This window comes from Accipiter gentilis, chromosome 2, assembly GCF_929443795.1.
Source record: "Accipiter gentilis chromosome 2, bAccGen1.1, whole genome shotgun sequence".
In the NCBI taxonomy this organism is placed as follows: Eukaryota; Metazoa; Chordata; class Aves; order Accipitriformes; family Accipitridae; genus Astur; species Astur gentilis.
This window is the reverse complement of record NC_064881.1, coordinates 16613804-16640825: the sequence shown is the minus strand read 5'-3', so window position 1 is coordinate 16640825 and position 27022 is coordinate 16613804. Positions and strand designations below refer to the sequence as shown.

General features: G+C 35.9%; 1 protein-coding gene across 8 annotated transcripts in view; it reads left to right on the top strand.

Annotated features, from left to right (window-relative positions):
* The window catches only part of PDE7A (phosphodiesterase 7A), a 76543-nt gene that overhangs the window by 36570 nt on the left and 12951 nt on the right, over positions 1–27022 (top strand). For 5 of the 8 annotated variants that reach the window (XM_049822257.1, XM_049822230.1, XM_049822279.1 and 2 more), the window contains exons 2-5: positions 3971–4031; positions 11673–11756; positions 24495–24646; positions 26340–26403. In XM_049822257.1, coding sequence (XP_049678214.1) covers positions 3971–4031; positions 11673–11756; positions 24495–24646; positions 26340–26403 — 361 coding nt within the window. Of the gene's footprint in view, positions 1–3970; positions 4032–11145; positions 11179–11672; positions 11757–24494; positions 24647–26339; positions 26404–27022 lie in introns of all 8 variants that reach the window. The other 3 variants (XM_049822248.1, XM_049822264.1, XM_049822287.1) reach the window with 2 other exon arrangements.

Below are 27022 nucleotides of genomic sequence, written 5' to 3'. Positions count from 1 at the left end.
AGGCCAACATCTCTACCAGTTTCCTTCTGCTGTTACAGAAGGAGACCAGCAGTTGTTTTGCTTGACGGTCCAAAAGCTGGCTGGTTGGCACTTGCCAAAATGAAGTGACCAACAGACAAGCTGGCGCTCTGCTCTGAGCCGGACTGTGAAATCCTTGTGATAAAACTGATACATCAATGGAAACGTTTCTGTTTGTCACAAACAGCAGCAGCTGCTCTCTTTCCAAGTGTTACATGTGTATGCTGAAGCATCACTGAAGCAGTTTCCCTTTGAAGATAGATCTATGTGCTATTTTGGCATGTCATTCCTGTTGCATGGCCTTTAACAACTTCCTATACTCTTGTGAAAAGATTTTCAGAAAGATCTGACTTAAATCTATATCTTTTGGTAGATTGTCCCTTTGCCTGTTTTTGTGGAGTCCTTATATCATTGTTGTTCTTAAAGGATTAATGGATCTTCCACTTTAGATTGAACTTCTTCCATTTGCTTTCCATAAATATGTGACGAAAGAGGAGAAATGAGAGCTTTTCTTACTGTATTGCCCTTTGGAAGAATAAGTGACACTCTAATATGAAACTGAAATTTAAGCTGAGGTTTTCAAAGTGGAAGTCCAGTGTAAACAATCCTTCCCAGTTGTCTTTCTGACATTTTGCTGAAGAACAATAGCCTACCTAGTTCAGATGGCTGTGCTCATGTCTGGAAAGGAGTAGAGTGGTTAAGAACCTTCACCGAATCATTTGAGGAATTTGTTGAATCACTTGGAGTCCAGCAGATATTCCGACCACACCAAGTTGTCCTTGTGCTTGAAAAGGGAACCTGCCTAAACACATTAGGATTGTCTTCAGTTTGAGCACTAGCAATTCTGTCTGCCTGTTGGAATGATGCTTATTTGTTTGAGATTTGTACTGAGGGTCAAGGAGTTCAATATGCTTTATGGTTATTAACAGGTACAAAGCTTTAGGTAGACCAAAGAGGTGGCAGACATCTAGAAATAAAATTTTACTCTAAATGAGTTAAAAAATATTAACAATAATGTGATATTTTGAAGTGCCGCAAGTCAAGGTCTGTCCGTGATGTTTTTAGCCAGGGTTTCTGTAGGCTGATACAGTGTATGCTACAGTCATCTCAGCTGTAAGTAAGGTAAATTTTTAGTGTAAATATGGTCTTCATGTCTTTGTGTAGGCTACAGATAGTGGGCCTTTGATTAGCAATGAGGGAGGAAGCATTTTTGGTGGTCAACAAGAGTAGAATCCTGGTGATGAAGTTGTTTGAATGATTGAGTGCCTTACAGAAACTGTAGTTCTACAAGGTGTATTTGCCTTTCTGCTTACAAATTTGCTGCACTTGGCAGTTCACATCTCAGTAGAAGCTGATGCTTTAAATCTGGTCTTTCCATTTGCTGGATTTAAAAAAGTGGAATCTGGGCAGAGCGTCTTAAAAGAACCACAGGCAAGGTAGATAAAATTACTTCTCTCTCTTCTTCTTTTTTCTTTGCATTTTTCTAGAGTAGTGTAGGGGGGGTAGTGTAACAAATACGCTGATGGTATTATTTGAAGTGGGAAAATGGGGAAAATACCTCAACCTGCGGTACGTAGTCTGTTACCTATTTGGAGCATAAGCTGACACAAAGCAATCCATGGCTGGATGAGTGTAATACTATTTAATTTACCTACCTATCACAAGTTGCTAAAAACCTCTGGACCATTAGCTCTCTCCTCTGTCTCTGCCCACTACAGTGCTCCTAACTATTTATTTGTACCTCACTTACTTGCCTAGTCTGAAGGTGCAAGGTCTCACTGCTTGTCACCCACCCTGTATCTGTCTCTTGGTGGAACTTGCCCATAAGTGCTTTCCTCTTACGTATTTTATTTAACAAATTTCAGTGAATGAAGTATCTTTAGGACCTCTACCCTTTTAGCAAAATTAGCTGAAATTGTCCTACTATTTTTGAAGTATTATTAGTAAGGTTTACACGGTAAATTGTCTCTTTTTCCTTAGGAAACCAAACTTTGAAAGGTAATTTCAAAAGGATTTAGTTGTTCCAAGATTCCTACGAGATCTTTCAGAGTCCTTGCATCATGAAATCACTTGTTTGTATAAGGAAGTGGCTTACATTTTTAAAAATGTTCTTTGTATTTGAAATCATATGTGGATGTACTACTTTATCTAGCAAATATTTTAGCGAGTAAGTAGCGTTTTAGTATCAACATATCAAAAGGATTTATTATTCAGTAAATTTTTACATATTGTTTTCCTTCTCGGAGACTAATGCTCCAGTTGGGCATAGTTCTTCTAGCTGCATGTGTGCTTAGCTTTCTCCTATATTAGATTACAGAACTGTACCGGACATGTCCAGAAATCTGTGATAGACAGGTGCAAATTGCAAGTTAGCACTAAATTACATCACTGATTGTGCCGAGTCAGTGACATGAAATGTTCCAGGCTACTGAAAATATATTCAGCTGAGATTTGCTGAAATTCAAAGGTAGGTTATATGAAGAAACTTGAAAATGTTAGTGGGAAATCAGCATCATTTTCTGGCTGATGAGTTGCATTGCTGCCTTTCCCATCAGGACAGGCACATTGCTGTGAGAAATGCTGTACAAACATATTTCAAGGGAAGGATTATTTGCATGGTTTATGATCTTCCAAGGAAATAAAGAACAAAAGCTAAGAAAACATAAAAGTGCTGCACAGGGAGTTCCTCCTTGTAGTCTTTACAACAGCTACTATAATTGGACCCTGTTTGGAGCTAGGTCTTTGGTCATTTCTGTAATTTAAATATTAAGCTTACCTTTGGAAATACTTCTCTGACTTCAAGCGTAAGGCTTTCTTTTTTTTGTTTTAACGTGAAAAATATTAAAACAATCAAGTATAACTTCTGGGTTTGGAGTCATAGCACATCAGTTTTTATTTCTTTAAAGAACAAATGTTGTGAACTGGCAAAATTGAAGTCTGATTTTGAAGGTGATCCTCTGATCCTAGGGTTAAGAAAAAACATTAATGAAGGCCCTAGGAAGTGGCAGAAGATAGTGGAAGTACAGTAAAGGCAAGTTGTGAGGCTGGGTGCTAGGTCATGCCAAGCTTTGAAGGCTACATGATGCCAGTATTGAGTAACTATGAGAAGGTTCTTCCATTTTTTAGTTATTAGAGGACCAGTCCACCACACTTGTGGGAGACTTCCTGGATTATAACTAGTATCACGTTAGCTGAGTATGTATGGAACATAAAAATCTTGTGTAGGTCAGAAATACAGCCTATATGGGGTTATCTCAATGTCAGGCATGGATAGCTTGATGACTCTTTTAGACTTTTATCATCAAATGTGAAATACCACTTGCTTGTTTTCCTTAAAATACCTTTATGTATTATATCCTGCTTCAGTGGTACCTTGATTTGCCTAAAGAAAGTACTGGGTGGAGTGAAAGTAGCATGTAGCAGCCAAGTCCTGCCCTTGCAGCATATAGACTGAATTCCTGGGACTGCAGTAATGCTGTCATTTGAGTTCTTTTACTTCTTTTAAAACTACTTTTAGCTTTGAAAGATGGAAATACCCCATAGGTAAAAGTAAATAAACAAATAAACCAGGAACTGCGAGTATTTGTTTTAAGTATTACATTCTAGAAGGCTATGAGGAACATGGGGTTTTTTGTGTCTGCTTAATCTTGTTCTGTGTCTTTTTTTATGGTGAGGAATAATTGAGGAACATCTGGAAAGAAATTTAGGGGGGGGATACTTTTTTCACACTCTGGTCCTGTTCTTCATAATCTCTTCACTACCAATTCATGTCCTTCCTTTGTCCCCTCCTAAAACAAAATCAGTATATATATTTGAAACTTGCATGTTCAAATTTCCAAAATTAATTTTGAGAGTAAAATTGGAAATGGAAAATTGATACTTTATTTTCATTTAAATTTAAAAATTATTCAGTTCTAACTTGCATAAAATACACCTTTTCTTTTTTTTCCAGAGACGTGGAGCAATTTCCTATGACAGCTCTGATCAGACTGCATTGTACATTCGTATGCTAGGTAAGCATACCAGTTTCTATATTGAAAAGTTCTAATGTTTATGGTTGATTTGAAATAATTATTTTTTTATATCTGAGTGTTGAATTGTTAAACTTATTTCTTTTCTCCTGGATAATATTCTGGTTAGATTCTTTAGAAGAGTTTGGGTTCTTTTGTGTTGACTTGGTTTTTTTTGGTTGTTTGCCTTTTTACTTTTTTTTACCCCTGAGTTAACCATTGTGTTGGATGTTTTACTCCTATATTAAAAAAAAAAAAGTTCTTATAATTAACCTAACGTGTTTGGTAGAAGTTAAGCTTTCCAAGTGACTCATGATTGAACTTGATTTCTGTGATGGAATTTTATCACCTCTGCATGGTATGCTTCTGGTAAAAACTGTAGCCTAGAGAACACTTGTGTGAAAGTTACCACACACTTTTAAAAACTTCAATACTGAGGCTATGAAATGCTCAAGTTGTTCTGAAAGTAATGGTACGATTTTAAACAATAATTTTCTTATTAATCCTAGATGACTTGAGAAGTGAAAGGACGTGTGACAGGGCCAGTAGTTTAGTCAACCTACTGAAGAATGTTTTCAGAGTAGCAATTAGATAAAGGGTAAGGTTGAATTAAAGTGAAAGAACAGTATTGGGAGGGGCAAGCATCTGGGGGAGACCTGCTGTAATAGTGAGCGCGTAGAAGCAGTTGAGGTCAGTACTTGAGAGGAGAAAGATGCAAGGCTCTTGCAGGTCTGGCTGCTGGATTCAGTACTTCCTCACCTCTTCTGGAGGCTGCTGGTGGTGCAGATGGCATGGGGACTGTATATGTACTCTTAAGTCTGTTTCACTGCAAAATTATGCCACTTAATTTAAGCCATCTTGAGCTATGATTTCCTGTTGAAAGGGACTATGAATTCTTACATGATGTCTTGCATGGCTCAATGACCGTCAACAGCTAGTGATTATAAATTCTTAACTGGCTCCAACTAATCGGCCAGAATGTGTCTTTTTATGCCCTGAGTCTTTTCAATTTAGTTGTACATTGTATGTATTAAAGTCCCCAGAAATTCATAACTGCGTTGTCTATGAATTTAAAGTTGTAAGCTACATGCATGTGTATATGTTATATATATGAATTTAGAGTTATAACCTACGTATGTAGGCATACGCCTGCATATGTATATATAAATCCAATTTTGATTTGGCATCTTTGCATTTTTGTTTTTCAATTATTTTGATTTTTTAAGTTTGTGAAGTTGTTAATACTTTAGCACTGTCTGTCTACTGAAGGATTTTTGATAAGAGAATGTAATTACTTTGGAGATTTGTTAAGAGGAGTAGGACAGAAGATGCTGGCTTCTAAATGTTTATTGAAAAAGCTGCTGGGGTGTTGTTGGAAATAACTTTTGAAAATGAAATAAGCCTAAAACTTTTTTTAATCATCCTTTTTGCAGGATGAACACTAGAATTCTTCAAAATGTGATTTTTCTGCTCTAGGTGTAAGAATAAGAAAGTAAATTTAGGCCTGAGGTAGTTCTGTTTCCTTGATTTTTGTGATACTTTTTTAAAAAAATTAAATTTATTTTGTGCTGTACTTAGAAAATACAGGATTTTTTCTGCTTCAAAATCCTACAAATTGAGTACTTTTAATTCCACAACAGGGGAAATACATATTCATTTATTTTAAAAATGCACTGATATGCTTGAATTAAAGGTAATGTAAGTATATATCTGTGGTTTTGTCTTTTTAAAATTAATCTGCTAGTGGTAGAAACTCACCTTGTAAGAAAATAAATCTTAATTTCTGGGGAGAATAATCTGATTTCTTCTGCTGCTTGGGAATTTTAACTGTACCATGAAATATTTAGGCCCATCATTTCTGCTGAAGGATTTGTGATAATTCTCAAGTAAATCTAGAGGAAAGCAAAGCATGACTTATTGTTGTGCTTGGTATGTACACCTGAACTGAGGGAAAAATCTCATTTATTTTGAAATCTTTCTTTGACTATTCTTATAGGCAGAACTGGAATATATTCATAACGTGCTGTTAAGTAAATTAAATTTTCACTTGTTCTCTCATTGGAATTAATTACTAGACTATGTGATTGGTGCTGGTTATGAATAGCATAACTCTTTCTGGCATTCGTTGCTGTTCAATGATGCTAGCTATTCAGAGGCAGTAAGTCTTTTAAGGGATTGACCTCTTCTGACTTCAGCTGGGGGATGGAGGGTACTAACAAGCAAACAAAAAATTGCTCATTGGATGCTCGAATCAGTATGTTAAATTTGTATTACTTTCTCACTTGTTGGTGATCACTTTGTTTTCCTGAATTTTATGTACACTATACTGTACAAGTTAGCAACTATTTACAGATTTATTACTTTTGTATTGGTAAATGGACTGTAAAAAAGACCAGCCTGAAAGCTGAACAGTTGGATGCATCGGTATGTAGAAACATTCATATCAGAGAAGAATGAATACATTTGCTTAGAATTTTTTTGCAAGAAATGTGAAGTATTGCATTTCCCATACAGTATTCTGAGTGTGGTGGTTGTGGAGTTTTTTTTGTTTGTTTGTTTTTTATCTTAGTACACTTCAGCAGACTAAGCTGTAAGGAATCCTCAGCTGTAAGTGAACGGGAAGTTAGGCACAGTCATGAGAGGTTTTGCCTTTTACTTGGTTATTATTCCAAACAGACTATTTCTACTAATAAAATGTACCTTGATAAGGTGTTTATTTTAACAGACCAAAAATACAAAGCTAAGGGTATCTAGGACACTCCCCTCTGCCTCTGTGTAGTTGTGCTGGCCATGGAGTTGCTTCCTTTAACGTTTTCAGGCTGTCTTAATGGGAATCCAATGGAAATTCATTTGCACCAAGTAAATAGAAATCCCTGTGATATGGCAGTGTTTCCAGGTTCAATTTAAAAGATGAAATTTTAGGGACACACAAAATAAACAACTCTTAACTGTCTTCATCAGTGTCGATATAAACAAACAGTGTTGACTCTAATGACTCATCTGTCATACCCCATTCCCAAAATATACACTAAGCCACTCCCAAGTGGCTTATTTGCTATTTTTAAAATATAGATACAGATGCAGCATTGTAGAATTTTTCTTTTAAGACCTTGGAAGGGGTAATATATCTGCATCACCTCAATCAGCTACTTCTCTCAGCAACTATGAGGAATTCTCGTAATTTCTTGTAAGTGCTTCTGTGTAATCTTGATACTTTCTTGATTTTTCTCTTTGCTTTTCTGATTCCTTTTTCTTGTTGTTTTAGATTGCCTGAAAGTTTTGCTACTGTGCATGGGTAGAAAGAGTGGGGCACTGACTGCCTGTATCTGTGAGCATGCACCTCTCAACTAAAACTGGAGCATTTTACCTTCCCTTAGAGGTCTTGATCACTTCAAATAGGAAACAGTGGAGGCAAGCTACTGTGTAATGTAGGTGCATGCTCTTCTCCCGTAGCGGTTGTTGTGTTCTATTCCTTTTGCTTTAATTCCGGCATATTTGGCTGACCTGTCATCTGTTTCTCCAACAAATTTAATAAGAACTTTAATTTGTGAAGCTAGTAATTCTTTCTGGAAATCCTGCTCTTCACAACCTCATGGCTTTGACTTGGGTGGTTTACCTTGTGGCTGTTGTAATTTCTGCTCCCAGCTGTCCTCCGTGATCTCTGAGACTTCTGCCCCTGCTCCAGAAGGCCTCAGCTCCCCAAGCAGCTGCTGCATTGTTACTGTGCCACACAGGAGTATTAGGGTAGCATGAAGTATGTGTTGTGTAACCCTAATGCGCAGGGATGTCAGCTATGGCATTTCAGCTGCCTCGTAAGTATCAGAGCTGTCCTTGCGGTGTAAGCAGGAATCTGAGAGACGGTTAGGAACTAAACAATCTGTCTCAAGGTAAGTTTTGTTACAGCCCTGATTCCTTTTCAGTTTTCAGTTGTAGCTGCAAACCTCCCCCTTGTGTTCCTCCTTCAACTATTTATTCAGTCTTCAACTGAGTTTCTGCCTGTATGGCCTTTGTCTTAAAAATGCAAGCAATCCTGGTCACATTCTGGAAGAAAATCTAGTTAAATACTCAGCCAACAGATGTTTTGTGATGTTTGTTCACAAAATCAGATTTTGAAAGGAAGGCTTCATGTTTTTTAAATCTTTCTCTTGATTCTTTGGATTCACAGAAACTCTCAAAGAGGAAAAAAATTGTTCCTGGAAGTCCAGTCATTGAGATGCTGGACTTGAATGTATTCCCCTAAGGAAACAGAGGAGTCTTTTCAGAGTTGCTAAAGTGGCTAAAGAAGAGACACCTAAGATAAAAACGGTCAGCTTGCTACCGCTTCTGCCTCCCCACTCGCCCCCCAAGGAAACTTACCTATAAGCAAATGGTGTGATCTGATAATTTCAAAAGATTTTGTCACCACGTTGGTATTTTTTAAAAGGCCTGATTAAAGGAAAACTATTCATAAGTTCTTTTGATTTAGGTGTTGAATTTTAATTCTCTTTCAGCTACCATAATAATGATTGGCTTTGAGGTTGGACTTTTGTTGCTGTTTGAAGGAATTATGTAACAGCGTCCTTTTGTCTGATGAAAGTAATCTTAAAGGCACAAGATATTTCAGGTTTAAGTTACCTATGAAGTTAAACATGTCTCTTCCTTAAAATGAAATTCTGTAGCATTTCAGAGTCACAGGGTTACAAAGAACTTGTGCAGGATTTCCCAAGCAAATTGATGCAAATATGTTATGTTGTGTACAAGCACAACGAAGCAGGTGCATTCGGGATCTATTGATCTTTGCAGGTCAGATTAACTGAGCAGTGGATGCATAATGATGGTCCAGTATTTCTGGGTGTTTTGGGACTAACTATACATAGGCAGTAGAGATTAGTTTCACTGTGCTAATAGCACATCATTTCATAACGTGCTAATGTGCAGCCACTTCGATGCTATTCCTTTTTATGCATCTTTATATATAGAAACCTCAGAGGGATGTATGGTATCTTCAAATTCCACTCGTACCAATTTTTTCTAAGCATGTTTATTGTCTGAAATCTTGAAAAATGCAGTAGTTCTGTACAATGATAATGGAGACAGCTCTTCTGCCTTTGTTTTGGCCCAGTAGGAATTTCTGCTTTGTTTACTGTGATAAATTCTAGTCCTGTAGAAGTGATACTTTTTTCCGGAATAAATCCAAATGTATTCTAAAAAAAAATTCATCCATTGTTGAGATCTTGATTCTTAACAAAATAACCTCTGCTTCTACCATGAGCAAGGAGAGAGAATTTTGTTTATTTAATGAAAATATTTTGCTTTCCTTGCTGGGAATTACTCATTTCATATGCATGCAAGTACATATCCTCATTTTACCTTTTCCTTATTACAATGGCCTTTTTAATAGTTTGCCGTGGCATTTTTAGTATATAATTTATACTTTTGGCTAACTATTCCTGTAAATAGACGTTTTAATAATTCCTGTTAAAAGCAATGTAGTTAGTTGCATTGCTGCGTTTTACTTGTAGACAGTTTTTCTTGTTTTCCTACTCAAAATCCACAATATTGCAGGCATTCCAAGGGTAACAGGGATACTGTTATTCTATCTATGCTGTTAGACTAGGTACTGGTAAATAAAAAAGAACAAAGCAGAGAGAAATTTTCTGGATATCATTTATCAGATGAACCTGCTTGCTTTGTTATCTGAAGACTTACATGGAATTCTGCAAATATTTTTCTGTGAACTTTTCCTATTCTTGATGCTTTGAACAAGTAAATTGTTCACCACAACCTAGTTGTACACGGACTGAAACTATTTGCTAATTCATGTTATTGTTGGTAAATTTTGAAAGTTAAGACTGCCTTAAAAACTAAATGTAATTCACAAAAGTTGTGTCACCTTTTCTGTAAAAAATCAGCTCACTAAAAAAAACTCCTTTATTTTTCTTTTAATTCAGCTGGTGAACTCATTCACACAGCTGTAGCTATGACTGATTTCCCAGATAACTATGAATGAAAGGTAATGAAAGTTGTGTTTTCTTCCATGTAAACTGATATTTTCATACACAGCTACTAATGTATTTGCCTCCTCTTTTCCAAAATTTTCTCCCTGTTTCCTTTTTATTAATTTAAAATTCACCAGTTGCTTGTGCCTAACAGAAGAGTTCTACAACTTGCTGCCTCTGTATTGCCTGGAACAAGACAAACCTCTTGCACTCTGCTTAGATGAATGCTTGAAACCGTTATAAGTTTATTATAAATAATATATTGTCAGTGGTCTGAGAAATAATATTTACAGGTAGTAACTGGGTTACTTTCCCTTGCAGCTTTGTTAAGGTTTTCAGTTGCAAAAAAAAAAAATGCAGTAATAACTGAAAACCACATGTTATTTGGTATGTTCTTACTGATGTGTACACTTTAGACTCATTGTTCGGGGAGCCCTGGGCCTATTTCTCTTTTTGTGGTCCTTCCAGTGTGCCTTACAAGATAACATTTATGTGAAGTGTGTCACGATAGTTATGTCAGTGTTTATAGATATGTATCTCTAGAACCTAAGTATTAAAAGTATATTACTGAAGTTTTAGGCAGTATCTTTAGCTTTTTTCTGACAAGTTGCCTGCTTCAGCATTACAAATTAGCAGGTTGGAGAAGAAAAGGAAAAAACACTCTCAAGATGTTCTCAGTTGCTGGAAATTAAATACCTATATTTTTATTTTGTTCTTATAAAATCAGTCTTAGTTTCTTACGTTAAATATTTAGTTTTGATTCGTATGAAAATATCTTTGTTTGAGGAGAGGAGAATACTACACTTGAAGGATTTTCATAATAGAAATCTGAACACTTTCACATCAGAAATTTCACTTTTTTTTTTTTAGGATTTGAGGAGGGAAACGCTATTGTATTTGATCCTCAAAGGTTTGCCCAAATTTGTAATTGATAGAGGATTCTAAGTGAAAGCTTTTAATCCAGATGAACTACTTGCATTAATGCATACAAATACCTAACGAAGAATACTGATCAGCTTTCAGTTGGTAAAATGCATAAGTACAAGTCAACTAGCATGCTAAAAGATTCAGGTTGAAGCTAATTGCAGTGCAAAATAGTTTTGATAAAATTTTAATACTGAGTTTTGGTATTTTAATAGGCTCTTGTGTAATATTCAAACAGCTGAGCACAAGTAAGTAAATGCTAGTGGGAAAATATTCTATTATGTAATATAAAACCATATTGTAACTAGCTTATTTGCTAAAAGCTACCATTTCTAGAAGCTGAATCTGTTTTGTATATACAAAATGTTATCGTTTTATGTGTGTTACTGAGGAACAAATCAACTTTCAATGTTCTTGTTTCCTGTCATATTAAGGTGCATTTTTACCATACTGGTGTAGCAAGCTGTTCCTAATTTCATCTGAATGCTTATCACATGCTTCTGGCAACGTATGCTTAGGCAGGAGAGATTTTGACAAGAAAGCATGCGATTGCATGTTTAACAAGTCTTCAAACTTTGTTTTGAATTTCACCTTTAAAACAAAAAGCATTGAAGTAGGCCTATTGTTTGAATAACCCTCCTCCATTAAGTACATGAATCTTTACCCCTCCAGGCTATGTTCATTTGCATTTTATCTCTGCCACTCTTCCACACTTTTATTTCACTCTTGACCCTGTTTCTAGGAGATGTGCGAGTAAGAAGTCGGGCAGGATTTGAAACAGAGAGAAGAGGTTCTCATCCATACATTGATTTCCGTATTTTTCACTGTAAGTATTTAAAAGCAGATAAATGACAAATAAAGGCTTCCATTAATTTTAACTACTGAGCCTCTAAAAATAAAGTTAGCGGCTTATATAGCAAGACTATTTTTTATACTTCTTAGGAAAATCTTTCATGCTACTTCATTACCAAAAATAGAGGAGGAAAGTCTTCACTGCTAAATTTTTGTTTTTAAAAATATAGTTTAAAGTCATTGAATTTAGACCTGAATCCCTATGGAAATGAAGACTATCTTATGCACAGCTACTGATGTGTGTGCTGAGTTCTTACTTGGCAAACACAATCAGTTAAGAAAACTTTCCTGCTTTTATAAAGCAGCAGAAAGGCTTGCTTCAGGATGATGTTTGAAGAGAATTACAATAGATGTCAATATTCTTGACCTCATCATAATCAATTAACATTACATTTACTCAAACATGTAGGTAGGAGTTAAATTTTTTGGACATAGACAAAGTGTTATAAGAAAACAAACTAAATTTTTTGGATGTGTTTCCTAAAACATTTTTTCTCAGAAGTGTTACAAGAAGAATATTTTTGGATAATTTCACTTTTTTCTTGATATATAACATTTATATTGTTATAAATAAATGTCAGTAGTTCTTGTAACATAAAAGCTTCAATAACCACCAAACCAATATACAGCAAAAGTGCAGGGGATTTAAGTCTTAGTTAAATTATGCCAATAATATTAATGTATTAAGTGTCATAAAGTATCTATACCAACATTGTATCAGCACAATTCCAAGTATTCTGAATGCAATGGAGTGATTTAGAAAGATTTATATCATGGTAACAAGTGTGGTTGTTGTAATTACATTATTAATAAAAATGAGTGGCAGAAACTGGTCTAATTGATATTCTGATCTTAACTGAAGTTACTTTTTTAAAAAAGAGTAGATCACTACTTAAATTTAAAACTCTTAAACTCTTAATTTCATTCAAAAGTTAGTATCATAAAATAGGTGAGAAAACAAAGTTTGAAGAGTATGCTATATTGATTTTTTCAATAAAGAAGATAATAATTCAATTTCATTCCTGATAATTCTATTGAGTATAATAAAAATTCTCAGTAGAAATAGCATGCGATTTATGAATTACGTAACTGTCTTTTTGTGTGTATATATATATGTGGCATTTCATGCTGATACATGAAAATACTAACAAGTATTAAAAAAGGTACCTGTTAAAAGTCAGTCACATATGATATTATTGCTGCTGTCAAATTAACTGTATTTTCTATGGTACTCATCATGCTGTTTCTTTCCATCCTGATGATTGTGCATCAGGCAGATCATGACTAATCAGGAAAAGGATTTTCACACCCTTTCTTCTTGCCCCTACTTGTTCAGGCACAGGCACCAACTTTTAGCAACATCAACTGTGGTGTCTGATGACAGCAAAGAATGTTGCTAGGAGGCCCAAAAAATTCTTTGGCAATAACTTCCCTCTCAAGTCAGCTGCTGTGGCAGTTTTCAGAGTTGCCATATTACAGTCAGATTTTCTTGCACTTCAGGATTGTGGCCTGTTGCAGCGTTGCTCTTTGACTTCAGATTCCTGCTGCATTGTGGAGTTTCTTTCAAAGTCAGTAAGGAATTCAGCCCCATCTCTCACCATATCACTAGATTATCTATTAATTTACAGAAATGTTGTTTGGGGTTTTTTAAAATCAGTAATGGACTCCTGATCAGTGTTTCCTTAATTCTTTTAAGCAAAAGAGTTTTAGTATTGTACAACCAGACTGCGGGTGGAGAGAAGTTGTGGGAATCAGATTTGACCTCATTTTTAGGATACTCTCCCTGCCCTCCCCCATTAACTCCAGAAGGATTTTGCCATATAGACCTACATGGGTGAAAAATGTTCACCCGTATGAGCAATAGACAGTGTGTGAGAGAAGCCAGCAGAGCCAGCCAGCTCTTCTTTGCTTGGGGCAAAAACTGGACTGGAAAGGGTCTCTCTGCAGCTGAAGCAGCCTAAACCATTTCAATGTTGGCTTCCCTGTCCCCGCTCCTTCCAGCTGCATACTGAACATCAGTAATGCATGGATATGCTTCCTTCATGGTGGTTGTAAAGTTTCACTGTAACTTTCTTCTACTATCCACTAACTTTATTCTGTGGTTCTAAATATTTTGCAATGATCATTGCTTACCTGTTTTGGAGATGACTTATATACTGCCTATCATTCACAGTGTTGAAGCATTTTTGCCATTTTGTATTTTGCTTAGCTAACTTTTGTTGTTTAGCATTATTTTCTTTTTCTGTCAACGATGTTTTGTCAAGAAGTTGAATGTCTTTCAGGAAGTCCAGCTAATAATCTCCTGACCAGTTCTCTTTTTCCAATATTTTATAATAGGCTGTTAACTCAGTATTTTATTGGTAGGTTTGAACATTACTGAATTTTAAATGCATTACTCTATTTTCAGGAAGCGTCTGGTTTGGTTTTTCTGTTTTGTTTGGGTTTTTTTGTTGTGTGCGGTGTTTTTGTGTGTTGTTTTTTGTTTTTTTTAAGATAATCACTTCTGTTTCATAACATTATTATTTTTACTTGCAACTGCAACTAGTGTTACCAAAGTAAAGTTTGTTAGCATTTAGTTCTTAAGACCACTTCTGTTTCTTCTTAAGGATTATAAGCTCAGTGTCTGCATCTTCAACCCAGAGTTCTGTAATTGGCACATGAATGTTCAAGTTTCTAAACTGGCTAGAAGTATTCTCAATGGTAACTTCTTTATAGGAAATTCAATTTTAAAATGATTGTTGGAAAAATGTCTATTGTTGTTGCTAGAGATGGTGGTGTGGGAGTCATATCTGAGGATTATTAAAGTTTGTTGGGTGGTAGTTTTCCTTCTATATTATAGGTTATTCCAGAAACCATACTTTTATAGCTAATAGCAGGAACTACCCAGGAGGAATAGTTCAATAAACAAATTTTTATTTGAACAGGACTGCTTCCTGATGAATGGGGAAAGTCAAGACTCTATTCTTCATGTTGATTGGTAATTGGTTAACATCAGGACATCAATTTGTAGTTTTTCTGTTATTGTGGTCTGTTGATTATGTCTGTGTGGGACCACGGGCATAAACTCAAGTTGGCAGCTAAAAGCCATTTCTGGAGAGGAGAGAGCAGCCACATAACTTTCTTCCTCATAAGTAAATTTTTGCCTTGAATATAATAGTCTGGTTTTGTTCAGTGGATGTGCATACTTCACAGTTGCACAGTAAATTGCATACACTTTAATATTTTATTGAGTTGAATATAGAGCACTGGATCTACTTTTCACTCCTCAGGTAACAAGGAGGGAGTTTGGCAGTTTACTGTCTGGCAACCCAGCATGTACTGTTTGGATTTCAGGGAAGTTACTGAAAAAGTGATTGCAGTGGTTGGTTATAACCACTCTTGCTGTCTGCTGGTTTACAAATAGACTACAGGTAACATGATTACTTTTACATTTTTTCACATTATTCAAGACATCATAGACAGTAATTCAGTCTGCTTTATTGACAGAATATGTTGATAAAAGCTAACGTGAAACAAAATCTTCCATGGAAGAATTGGTAAACGACAATGTAAAAATACTCCCTTTTTTAGAAATAGCAAACCAGCAGTAAAATTTTAGGTTTTGTTTTCTTGCTTTTGAGAGGTTGTCAATAATGTCTGTTGTTTTTATACACATAATGTCTGTGTATGTATACACACATACACTTAAACTTCAATTATGTTCGTGATGATTTTCTAGCATGCACAAACAAAAGAATATATAATGTGCCCCAATCACTCACTGTTTCACCTAAAAAAACCCACCAGTGAATGTGCTCAGTGATGTGTACAGTGTGTTATAAGTAAGGAAGTGAAGCCAAAATTAATAAAGTGAAACTAAAGTGAATAATTAAGATAACAGCAAAAATATTGGGAAGTGTTGTATGCAGATAGCACTTAATGCTTTCAAACTTCCTTTTTAGGAAAGGATTGTTGGATTTAGTCTGGAAGAACCGGATAAAAACCGAATACTTTGGTTTTGTGGAGAGGAAACATTTTTTTTCTTCCTGCTTTTCCTGTTGTATCTGCACCAGAAGAGATAAGACCTTGTCAAAAGGTTTTTAGAATTCTGTCATGCCACTCTAGTCTGAGCATGCTTCTATGGGGAGGTGGTGATGTTGCCCACACATGTGGCTCTATTTTGTGTTTTATAGATAACCAAATATGTTGCATCTGTGAGTTAAAATATCTTGGAAGAAAACGTTTTTTGAATTAATCAGTATGTTTCTGTAAACTTCTAGGAATGACTCAATTCTGAATCAAATTGGTGCCTGCGTACAGTACAGTGCTTCACATAGGAGAGAAAACAATGTGATGGAAGCTTAAAGCTTCATTGAGACTTAAATGGTTCTTCTCCTTAGTTGCATATGGAGCCTTTTTAGAGGGGAAAGGAAAGAAAGGAATATTTTAGGTGACTTTTACAGGTGATGGATAAAGCTAATTCTTTTTCTTAAGAGTGCAAACACATGAAGAAATTCCAGAGTTTATCTTTGGTATACAACTTTCAGACTGTTTACTGGCAAATTGCAGTTCACAGAACATTTTATATGCTACTTTGAGATCTGGCAAAGATGTCAGCATCTACTGTTTGCAGTGCTGTTTTGAACCTTCCATTTTTTTGCTCACAAATCATTGGAAGAAGTTTACCTTGGACAGTGAATTTAGACGTCATTGGGTGAGAGGACAGAAGTCAAAGAAGAGAGAAGAATTGAAATCCAAATTGATTGCCTTAAACATATTTGGGAGATCTTTGTGTCGCAGCACCTGATCATGCATTTAACAATACCATCTAGAGGTTGAGATAAAATGAGCATAGTCCAGATGCAGTTGAATGCCCCTTTTTTGTTTCAAGAAAACAGAGGAATTACCTAGCTGAATCTGGTTAAGAGTAATTGTCTGTCTTGTTCAACAGCCTACTGTGAAGAAGGGTGAGTTTCACAATAATTAAAATCATGCAAGATTTCTGTGTGGTCATAAGTTGAATGAAGTATTTGGTTTCCTTGTGGAAATACCAGCACTGAGGAGTGAAAAGCTTGTACTAAAAGCTGCCTTTCTGTGAAGGATGTATTCTGAAATTGTCGTGTAATTATTCACAATCCAGATTATTCAAATAAATTGTTTTCCTCAGTGCGAGAGACATTTTTACTTTGATGTAGTGTGGAGAATGCAGTCACACAGAAAATGTCCTAAATACAGCTTTGACCAAAAGAAAACTGTGAAGGTAAACTTGAAGTGAAAAGTGAGCTTGATTAAGGAAGATTTCATAGTAAAAGCTTCCAATCGAGAATACAGGACAGATTTTTTCTTTTTTTTTTTTTTTTTTTCCTCTTTTGCTATTCTAGATTGTTATTTTACCTACAGTTTCTTCTTTTCAAGTTTCTGTAAAACAGCATGTGTGCTCTGGAGTCTTGCACTGGTACAGCTCACTCTGTTTTATTGCTGAGGTAAGTTTGACCTTAGAAGAATACACAGCCACAGTCTAGTTTTTTCTTTTCTTTTGAACGTCTCCAATGTGTTCCTTCTTCAGGTAGCTTATTTTGAAAGGCTTTTTTTGTTAGCGGGTTGTTTTTGTTGTTGTTGTTTTTTAATTCTGGACAATTTGGCATAAAACGTGAGAATTTTTTTGTTTTCATATCTGCTCCCAGTTTGACTTTTGTACTGACAGTCACACAAACTCTTAAGGGATATTCTTTTTGTCAACTGTGATGTGTTATTTTTGAATTCTTCTTTCATTTCTGGGGGTGAAAAAGAACCAAATAAGATTACTTGATGGTTCTGTCATTCCATTGCCGTAGAACTGAAGATTTTAGAACACCAAAGAATCGTGTTTTCTTGGAAGACATCAAGAAAAGGATTTGGTGATGGCCTGTAATATATTATCCTTCTTTTGGGAAAAGACTTGAACCATTACGTGTCGTATACTTGTTCAAGAGCATCAGTATCTTGATTAACACAGCATAACCCATTTTTGTAAGGGATATATGTGTATTTTGATGATACTCCTCTAAATATTTTGCTTCAGTGAAGTTTGTTAGTTCACACTATGCTGTTGTGAGCTACAGATTTGCCTTGCCCAGTGGATGGATTCAGGTAAAAAAAGTATACAATTGTAAGATTGCTGGGATTATGATTCAGTAAATTGGTAGGGAAAGAATATGCCTTGTATATACAGTTTCGTAGTCCTAAGATTATTGCAAAATGCTGTGCAGTCCAGCACAGGAATGGCATTGTTCAATTTACTTAATTTTGTATCCTTCCTGAGGTATTTACAGAAATATTAAAAGGAGCCAAAATTCAAGAGAGTTGTATGAGTAGAATCTGTTAGATACTTTTCACAGGGTTTTCTTTACACTTTTCTGTCTGTGTAACATCTTATAGTGCCATTGGGGAATTGGTGTTTAATAAATACTGAAGTAATCTAATCCCTGTACTTTGAGTAATTTCTCTCAAATTAGCTCTGCTTTGAGCAGAGGATTTCACTAAAGGACTTTCAGAAATCTCTTCTGTCCCTTCCTACCTAAATTATTCTACTGTTTTCTGTCTCTGTACTTTACTAAGGCGGTATTTCATTTTGTAAGATTCTTCAAGAAAGGAGTTGTCTTTGGTGGTGGTAATGTGTAGCAGTTGCCCTCCATCAGGGAGGGTCTGTTGAAAATTACTAGAGTTATTAGAGTTGTGGTACTATTAGAGTTTCTTGAAACTTACATTTTTCTGATTCCACTCAGAAGACACTTGCAAAGCCATGTTTGTTTAACTAATCCTTACCCCATAGCATATTTTCTGACGATCATTACTATTTGGAAAAAAAAAGTATGAATGTGTATATAAATATGTATATATAGGTTACATTAGAAACAAAACAGTCTGACTTAGTTTTTTAAGGAGAAGAGAGGGTATAGTGCCTTACAATGTTGCTAGGCAGGGCTTCAGAGTGGTTCTAAATAAGACAGGAAGTATAATAAGGTAATTCAGATACCAATAGTCTTTATATGTAACTTTAAAATCCTTGCTGAAGTTGTATCTTCCAGATGAAATCATAGTTTTATATATGACTTCAGTACTAAATGCCTTTAAAAGGACTTTAAAATGCAAATCATGAGTGGAAAACTTAAAGAAGAGCTAAACAACAGGACTTAAAATATTTTTAAGATGTGCATGGATCTAATATAATGCATTTCTTAATGTTTTCATGGGCATAGATGTGAAATTAGAATGCTTATGGGTCCCTCTAGTGGTGTGAAATGCTAGACCATACTTTCAAATTCCTCATAAATAGAAAATGATTTGTATCTTGGAAGCATTAGAAAAATGTTTATAATTGGCATGTGAAATTGAATATTTTTTCAAATGTATATATTTACAGACAGTAGCAACTCAGCTATTATGTCATGTTTGATAATAGTATCTGCTATGTAAAAATTATAAATGTGTAGTTGGGTTTAATATGGAAAAATTGCGAGAGATTGCATCCATGGAAAGAAGATATTTCCTTGAATTTTTTAGGGGAAAAACCCCTCCTCTGGTGGACCTCTGCACCTCAAACTCCATTTTTTATGTTCAAACATAAGAAAGGTCTGTCCTCTCAAATGTTTTTTTTATTTTCTTATTTCTGTTAGTGGCAGTGACACCTGAGATCCTCAGTTAAGCTCTTTCTATTGTTCAATGATTTTTATCATGGATAATTTGCTATTTACTCTTTGGGCTGTAGCAGGGAAGAAACGGAGGTATAGTTTTTATGCTGGATAGCCTTGTTTCAACCAGGACCCCATCAGAGGCTGTGAGTCTTTATCTTTGCATTATAAGATAGTTGAAGCATTTTGCTGGGATTTAAGGTTTCTATTAATAAAAAATTAAACCAAACCATAATTAAATTGTCATTGTTCCTTACGTTATCTTTTGTTGTTCTTACTATATGAAAGATGCAAAAATTCTGAGAGTGTATCAGTACATTATGATTTTGTGATTGTCACTTGTCTTTTCTCTACTTATTTTGTATTTTTATTTCAGCATGAGAAAAATAAATATTTAATGTCCCTGTGAAATACGATAAAAATATTTATTTTTTTTTTTAGGTTTTCATGAAGTACAGCACACTAAAAGATTAAGAGTGGGAAGAGACATTAAAATAAGTGTCTTGGAATACAGATGAAATCTGTTGCATGAAGACAACTTGATATTATTTTAGTTTCTTGCTGTATATGCATAACATTAACAAAATAACTGACATTAGTAAACAGAATTATTCCTTTTTTTTGTTATTTTGAAGGGCATTTTTAATTATGCCAATGTCTCAAAATGCTTAGAAACAAGAATGTAATAATTTTAATTAAAAAAGTAACTTGGAAGTAAAAAATACTTTGGGTGATATTCTGACTTTTAAGTAGGACATGAAGAGTTAAGAAGGGAAGGAGAAGGTCATAGGAGAGCTGCTGTTGACTAGGCACAAAGTTTCATTCTTCTGGTTCCTTGCATCCAAGGCACTTCTGAATACTGTAGCTTCCTTCTTAACATGCCCAACATCCTGACTTTGCTTTCATTCTGTTTCAGTTCTCAAGATTGTAAATGTCATATGCATTTATTTTCTCATTCTAATTTGTCCTTAAACTGTCCTTATCTCTTAAGAGCAAGTGGTCACTATCAGATATTAGAAAGGCATTGAGCACACTGAAAACTCCAAATGAAATGAAGGATGTTTGGTCTGGGGGGAGGGATATTTTTGCAGCATGCTTTTTCTTGAGCCAGATGTAACACACTTGTTGCTCTTCACCTTCTTTCCATTATAAATACATTCTTGAACCTTGCTTTGTTAGGGTCTCTGAAATTAGCATCTTGTTTCATGACTCATGATAGAAGAGTATAGGCTGACATTCTCTTATTAATCATGCATATAAAGGGAATGAGTTTTCTGCTCGTGCCAGGAGGGAAATACCAAGTTTCCATTGCACAACTGCATCATTCAGTTTACCAGTCCTTCCCATGAACTTGTCTTTGCTGGTCTGCCAGAACCACAAAGCAGTTTATTTTTTTGTATCTGTCATAATAATTTATCTGTGAGGAAAAGGAAACTGCAAGCACGAATGCTATCAGTGTTCCTGCAGCTGAAGAACCTATCTTTTTTTTTTCCCCTTGTGTTCCCCCCCCTGCCCTGAAAGCTACCTATTTTCTTTTTCAGCTTCCCTTTTAAATTAATTACCTGTCAAACCTCCGCATCTGACTCACCTATTCTGAATTGTCCTGTAGCAAATGTTTAGCTTTTAAAGAGAGAGCAATTTACTTTTTGGGTTGGTGTAGTCCCCGTGAGTTAGGTGTTCTGGAACTGCAGAGGGCTGGCAAGCTTCAAAATCTCTTTTTCTCATTTGGAAGTTATTCTAATCATTGGAGATCTAAATGATAAGATGTTTGGTCAAGCTGTTATTACCTAACGGGGGCTATACACGTGGAATAAATAGTAGTTCAAAGGGAAGTGCAAAGCTCTGTCCCTGGGGAGGAACAATTCCAGGCACCAGCACAGTCTGGGGGCTCACCAGCTGGAAAGCAGCTTGGCAGAAAAACACCTGAGGGTCCTGGTGGACACCAAATTAAACAGCCATGTGCCCTTGTGGCAAAGGGGGCTACTGGTATCCTGGGCTGCACTAGGAGGAGTGTTGCCAGCAGGTTGAGGGAGGTGATCCTGCCCCTCTCCTCAGCACTGGTGAGGCCACACCTGGGATCCAGTTCTGGGATCACCAGTACACAAGAGATATGAACATGCTGGAGAGTCCAGCAAAGGGCAAGGAAGATGATTAAGGGGCTGATGAGGAAAGGCTGAGAGAGCTGGGACTGTTCAGCCTGGAGTTGGGAAGGCTTGGGGGGGGAATCTTATCAATGCATATAAATACCTGAGGGGAGGGTGCAAAGACGACGGAGCCAGGCTTTTTCTAGTGGTGCCCAGTGATAGAACCAGAGACAGTAGGCACAAATGGAAACACAGGTGGTTCTCTCTGAATATCGGGAGACACTTTTTCCCTGTGAGGGTGACTGAGCACTGGCACAGGTTGCCCAGGGATGTTGGAGATATTGGATAATACCTCCTTGGAGATATTCAAAAGCCGTCTGGATGTGGTCCTGGGCAATGTGGTCGAGGTGGCCCTGCTTGAGCAGAGGAGTTGGATGGGATGATCTCCAGAGGTCCTTTCCTACCTCAGCTGTTCTGTAATTCTATAATGGCAGCATTGCTGCCAGGAGTGCTGGAATGAAATAGGCTTTGTTGGTTGTTTGAGTTACATCAGCTGGAGCCGTGCTCTTTTTTTATATTTTTTTTAAAAAAAGGGGGAGAAAGTAGGATTAATGTGTAAGAGTAGTGGTTTACAAACTATACAAACTGATGATAATTCAGAGATCTTAACTATTTTTAAGATGTCTCAATAGCAGATTGCGAAGTAGGGAGTAATGACTGTTCAGCTTCACAGAAAACTGTTTCGTTTGCCTCTGCACCCACAACATCAGCAGAAAAAATACTGAAGCAATAACACGTGCAACCCCCTAGATGACTTATAAACACAAATATAGGTGGAATGCAGGCCTATGCTGCCAACTTACTACATTTCTGTGTTGTTATGTGTTTTACTGACAAAAGCTGTTGTTTTACTTGTATTACCTACATCATACCATTCTGCCAAAGATTAATGGGTAGCATCTGTGACAGTGAGACTTACTTGTAGCATGACAACAGAAGTAGGTTTTTGTTAACTATAGATCTGTAGAAGAGTACTTATGATCAAGAAAGCTATCTGTGCTTCCAGGAGAGTGCGGATTTCTCCTACTTAAATACTTTGTTTTATTGATATTTAGTGAAGCTCCTAGATTTTGTATGTGACTCTGTGGACATTTTAGATCATTTAATGATCTAAATATACCCATTTTATATTCTTTTATTTCAAACCTAGTGACTTCTGTTCTGAAATTTGGATTTTAAGGGACCAGATCAAGACTAAGGGATGAAAACTTCTTACCTGAAGCCTATGCTCCGGTACGAGGAACAGCTGTATTGCTCCCTGCTTCTCTGTTCTGCAGGCTGGCAGTGCACAGACTGTAACCTCATGTTAACAAATGTGGTTAGAAATATTGGTAGAGCAACGCAGCATGACAGAATCTATTTGTTTGCCTGCTGTACGTGTGAATGTTGCTTTGTAAGCAACTTATCATATGTAGTACACCTGCTTACGTAACTGGAATATATAGGTACCTCTGTCTTCAGAGGAAGTGCCCTTGGCCTTAAGTGTGATGACTTAAACAGTTGTCTTTCATGTGAAGTTGTCTGTGTTAGCCCTTTAAAACTGATGGGAACTTACGTATCTTGATGAAGTGTTTCACACATGTCTGAAAGAATATTCCAGTTTTGTCAATTTAATCTCTGTTAGCACAGACAGTTGATGTGAAACGCTGCTGCATTTGATTAGATATTGTATGTTCATGCAATTGTGAATTCTCTTCAGAGGCGTTCTATTAGTGTAGTTTGGAAATTAATATATTGAGCTAATGTAGAACAGAAAGTTCATTGGAACTTCTGCAGGGAGAAGCATTTATATGGATAAAGATTTATCTTACGCAGAATTAAACTCTTTTCACTAGAAATCAGTGAGGTCTTTAATTGAGGGTGTTCATCAGGCCACGCCTTCCCCTGTACAATATTTTAGACTGACTCTAAGAAGAAAAATTGTAACTGCTTACTTCACAGATGCCTTGTTCTTGGAAGGGCAAGAGGTTTATACTACAAAGTTGGGGTCATGTTGGTTTTGAGGATCTGCATTTTTGGAAAAACTGCTGTTGGAAGTACTGCTGAAAAGAAAGCGAAGGCCAAATTTGGCCTTACATACTTCAGAATGAAAATATCTGGCCTGTTGCAAAGAAACCGTAGCTATATGTAGTTTGATCTTCAGGTTTCTAAAACACATCAAGCTGTCAAGTGGAATTGAACATAAGCTAGCACCAGTCATTTGAGTAAACCTGTTAACCTAGTAAGAGTACAGCAAAATATTTGGATTTATCTTTGAAAACAGGCTAAACTGATCTTCTGTAGTGTTTTCACTGTACCGGGAAAGGGAATTACATATGCTGTGAAAGTAAATGTGGTACTTGTTTGGCAAAGGAGAGGTTCTGAGCATAATGATCTGCAAAAGCATCAAAATCACTTGAGTGTGTTTAAAACTTTGCCAGTAAAGTTAAGAGAACTTCTGAGCTTTAAAATCTGTGTAAAAGTTATTTGTATGTGCTCAAAACCTACTTGTAACTCCTGTATCAACACACAATTACTGATATTCTCTTGCTGGTGTACATATCCTATGTGATTTGCTAGGGACACGGATTGGATGTGTAGAGAACAGTTTTCCAAAAAGTCGTTGTTTGCAGTATTGTGTGATTTTACACAATTTCCATAATATTTCTGTCCTTTCAGTAACAGAGTTCCTTAAAAAGATAAGTTTCAGCTGTGATTTAAATATTTGGGGTTTTTTTCACAGGATGCTTACGCAGAAAATTTTCTTTTCCAAGCCACAGCTCTGTACTTACTAGTAATAAAAAAAAATAATCTGTATTTGTGGCTGAAATATTTCATACACAAAATTGTATCACCTTTGTTGTACTGAACTTCCCTGAACAGTCATCTTTTTGGTAAAGGTTTTTTAGAGAGAGTATTTATTTTCTTGTTTTTTTGTAGCAAATTCTGAAATCGAGGTGTCTGTGTCTGCGAGAAATGTGAGAAGGTTGCTTAGTTTCCAGCGATACCTGAGATCTTCCCGTTTTTTCCGTGGTATCACTGTTCCAAATTCTTCAAACATTTTAGATGATGATTATAATGGACAAGCAAAGGTTGGTTGCTTGATTTTTATTTTTTTTAAGTATGTTCTTTAAAATATTTGCTAGTATATAACTATATTTCATGTTAAAAGTGCAACCAAATACAAATTTTAAGCATGTATTTTTTTATATATGTGTGTATGTTTGTCTGTGGTTTTTTTTGTGTGTGTGTGTGTATATCTTAATAAAGTCCAGCCCAAATTACATGGTTTCTAATAAACTCCTTTACTGCCCTCAAGTTTGCTGGGATGATTTTTAAAGCTTATGTGGCTAGTGGTTTGTTTTGGCTTTTTAATAACTGGTGAATGGAAGATGCACTTTAATAGCAAAGAAGTAAAAATGTATCTGTATTTAAGAAATGTAACAGAGCAATTTGGACAACTATTGCCCCACTTTCATTTTTAGCCTAACCTCACTAATGAACATCTGGAAAAGTGACTAACCACTGCTGAAAACTCAATAAAATGCAGTAAATGGATTTGTCACAAGATTATTATGCCAAACTGACTTTTTCTTTGGTACGCAATTCTTGTAGAAAAGAAAATTGTGATAGCTCTAATATGCCTGTGCTGCAGTGAAGCAGGGAAAGCGGGTACTGGGAAGATGGGCAGTACTAAGAGGACAGCTAGTTGGATGAAAGGCTAGTTAGTGTATTGGGGACAAAGGATGGGTAGTGCTGAAGGGGTGTGAGCAGACAAAGGTTATTCAGGTTATTCAAGATGCCAGAGGCTGTGTCGTCCTGCTGATTGCTTGTAGTGCTTTTTGTCTGGAATCTTGACACAGAAAAGGAATATACTTAAATACCACGAACGTATCCATGCTGAACGTGATGAGGCTGTGGTGTAGGAAGAATCTGAAAACTTGGAGGATGGATTTTAAAAGCATACATGTAATATTAAAAAGATCTTGTTAATGCTTTTGTTTCTTCTGGTAGTGGAGTTTTAGTGGCTGGTGGAGAAAAGCTAGAATGTATAACTGGATCACAAAACAGCTCTACCAATCTAATGAGAATAGGAGAAGGCAAAACTCTGTTGTAAAATGTGCAGGACAGGTATTTCTGATAGAGGTAGGAGAGGCAAAGATTGTGACTGCTGAACTCTGGTGAGGCCTTAAGCGCTGTTTGCTGTTCCTGTTCATCCCTGTTACTGGAAGAACAGTTCATGTGGAGACACTGTGAAGAAGTGCTAGTACAGTGAGGTGGAAAGTCAAAAGCCATTTTCTTCAAAAAGAAATTAAAAGCTTGGCTCATATGTCTAGTAAAGCATCTAGATATTTCTTTTCTCTAGACAACAAGGGAAAGAGAGAAGACAAGGTAAATAACTGCACAGAGATTACTTAACTTGCTCATTGCAAAAATTAAAGCAGAAGAAGTCTGAATACAGAGTCATTCTGTCATACTGTTTCTGGCTTTAACCTAATTGTTTTAAATTGTGTGTTACTTCTAAGAAATTGACTAAAGGATGAAGGAAAAAATCTCCAACCAGTTCTGTCAAGGCACTTCGGTTTTTTCAGTTTTTTAAATTTGTAACATGTATTTTAAAGTTTTTCAGTTATCAGACAAACTTAATTATTCTTTTAATACTATTTTTTGTATGTAGAAATCCTAAGACTTGCATCTGTCTCTGAAATCTTAAATACTCCTCTGGGCTACAGGAAGATAGGCATATACTGAGAAAAAAATGACAGCTTTTCTGTTTTCTTTCAGTGTATGCTGGAGAAGGTTGGAAATTGGAATTTTGATATTTTTCTTTTTGATAGACTGACAAATGGTGAGTTTACTTTTCCTATTTCATTTGTGTTTTATTTCTTAGCATAACTTAACTATTGCTCTTACATTGCAGTATGTGATTTCTTGTTCACTAAAAATCACAAATTCTATCAAGTAGTACTTTTTGATTTAATAGTCTTTAATCTAAGTCCTAGTTTGCCTGGTCATCCTGTTAAAATACTGTTACTGTCAGGACTGACAATTATTGATTTGTAGAAGAGGCTGCTCTTGTACTTTGTAGGTTGCTGTTCTCTCTTGTAATTTGTAGTAGTAATTTGATATAAATTAACAAATAATTTTGCTGACTTGGTCTTTTTTAATTACGGAGTGCTGGTAATTTATATGGTTGTGTCAAAAAGGTCATTTATATTGAACAAGTATTTTTTTATGAATTTAATGTTAGATAGAATAGTTCTATTATTTTACATTAAGAAAGCATGTTGGTATGCATGCATTATAATTATGACATAGAATAGAATACGTATAGAATTAGGAATTGAGCAGACAGAAGCTACTGTACGCATAGCTTGCATAAAATACAAAAAGGAAGAGAATATTATCGTTAGTTTTGTGCACCTATTACAAATAGCGATAGGAACTACAGAAGTAGTTAGTTTAAA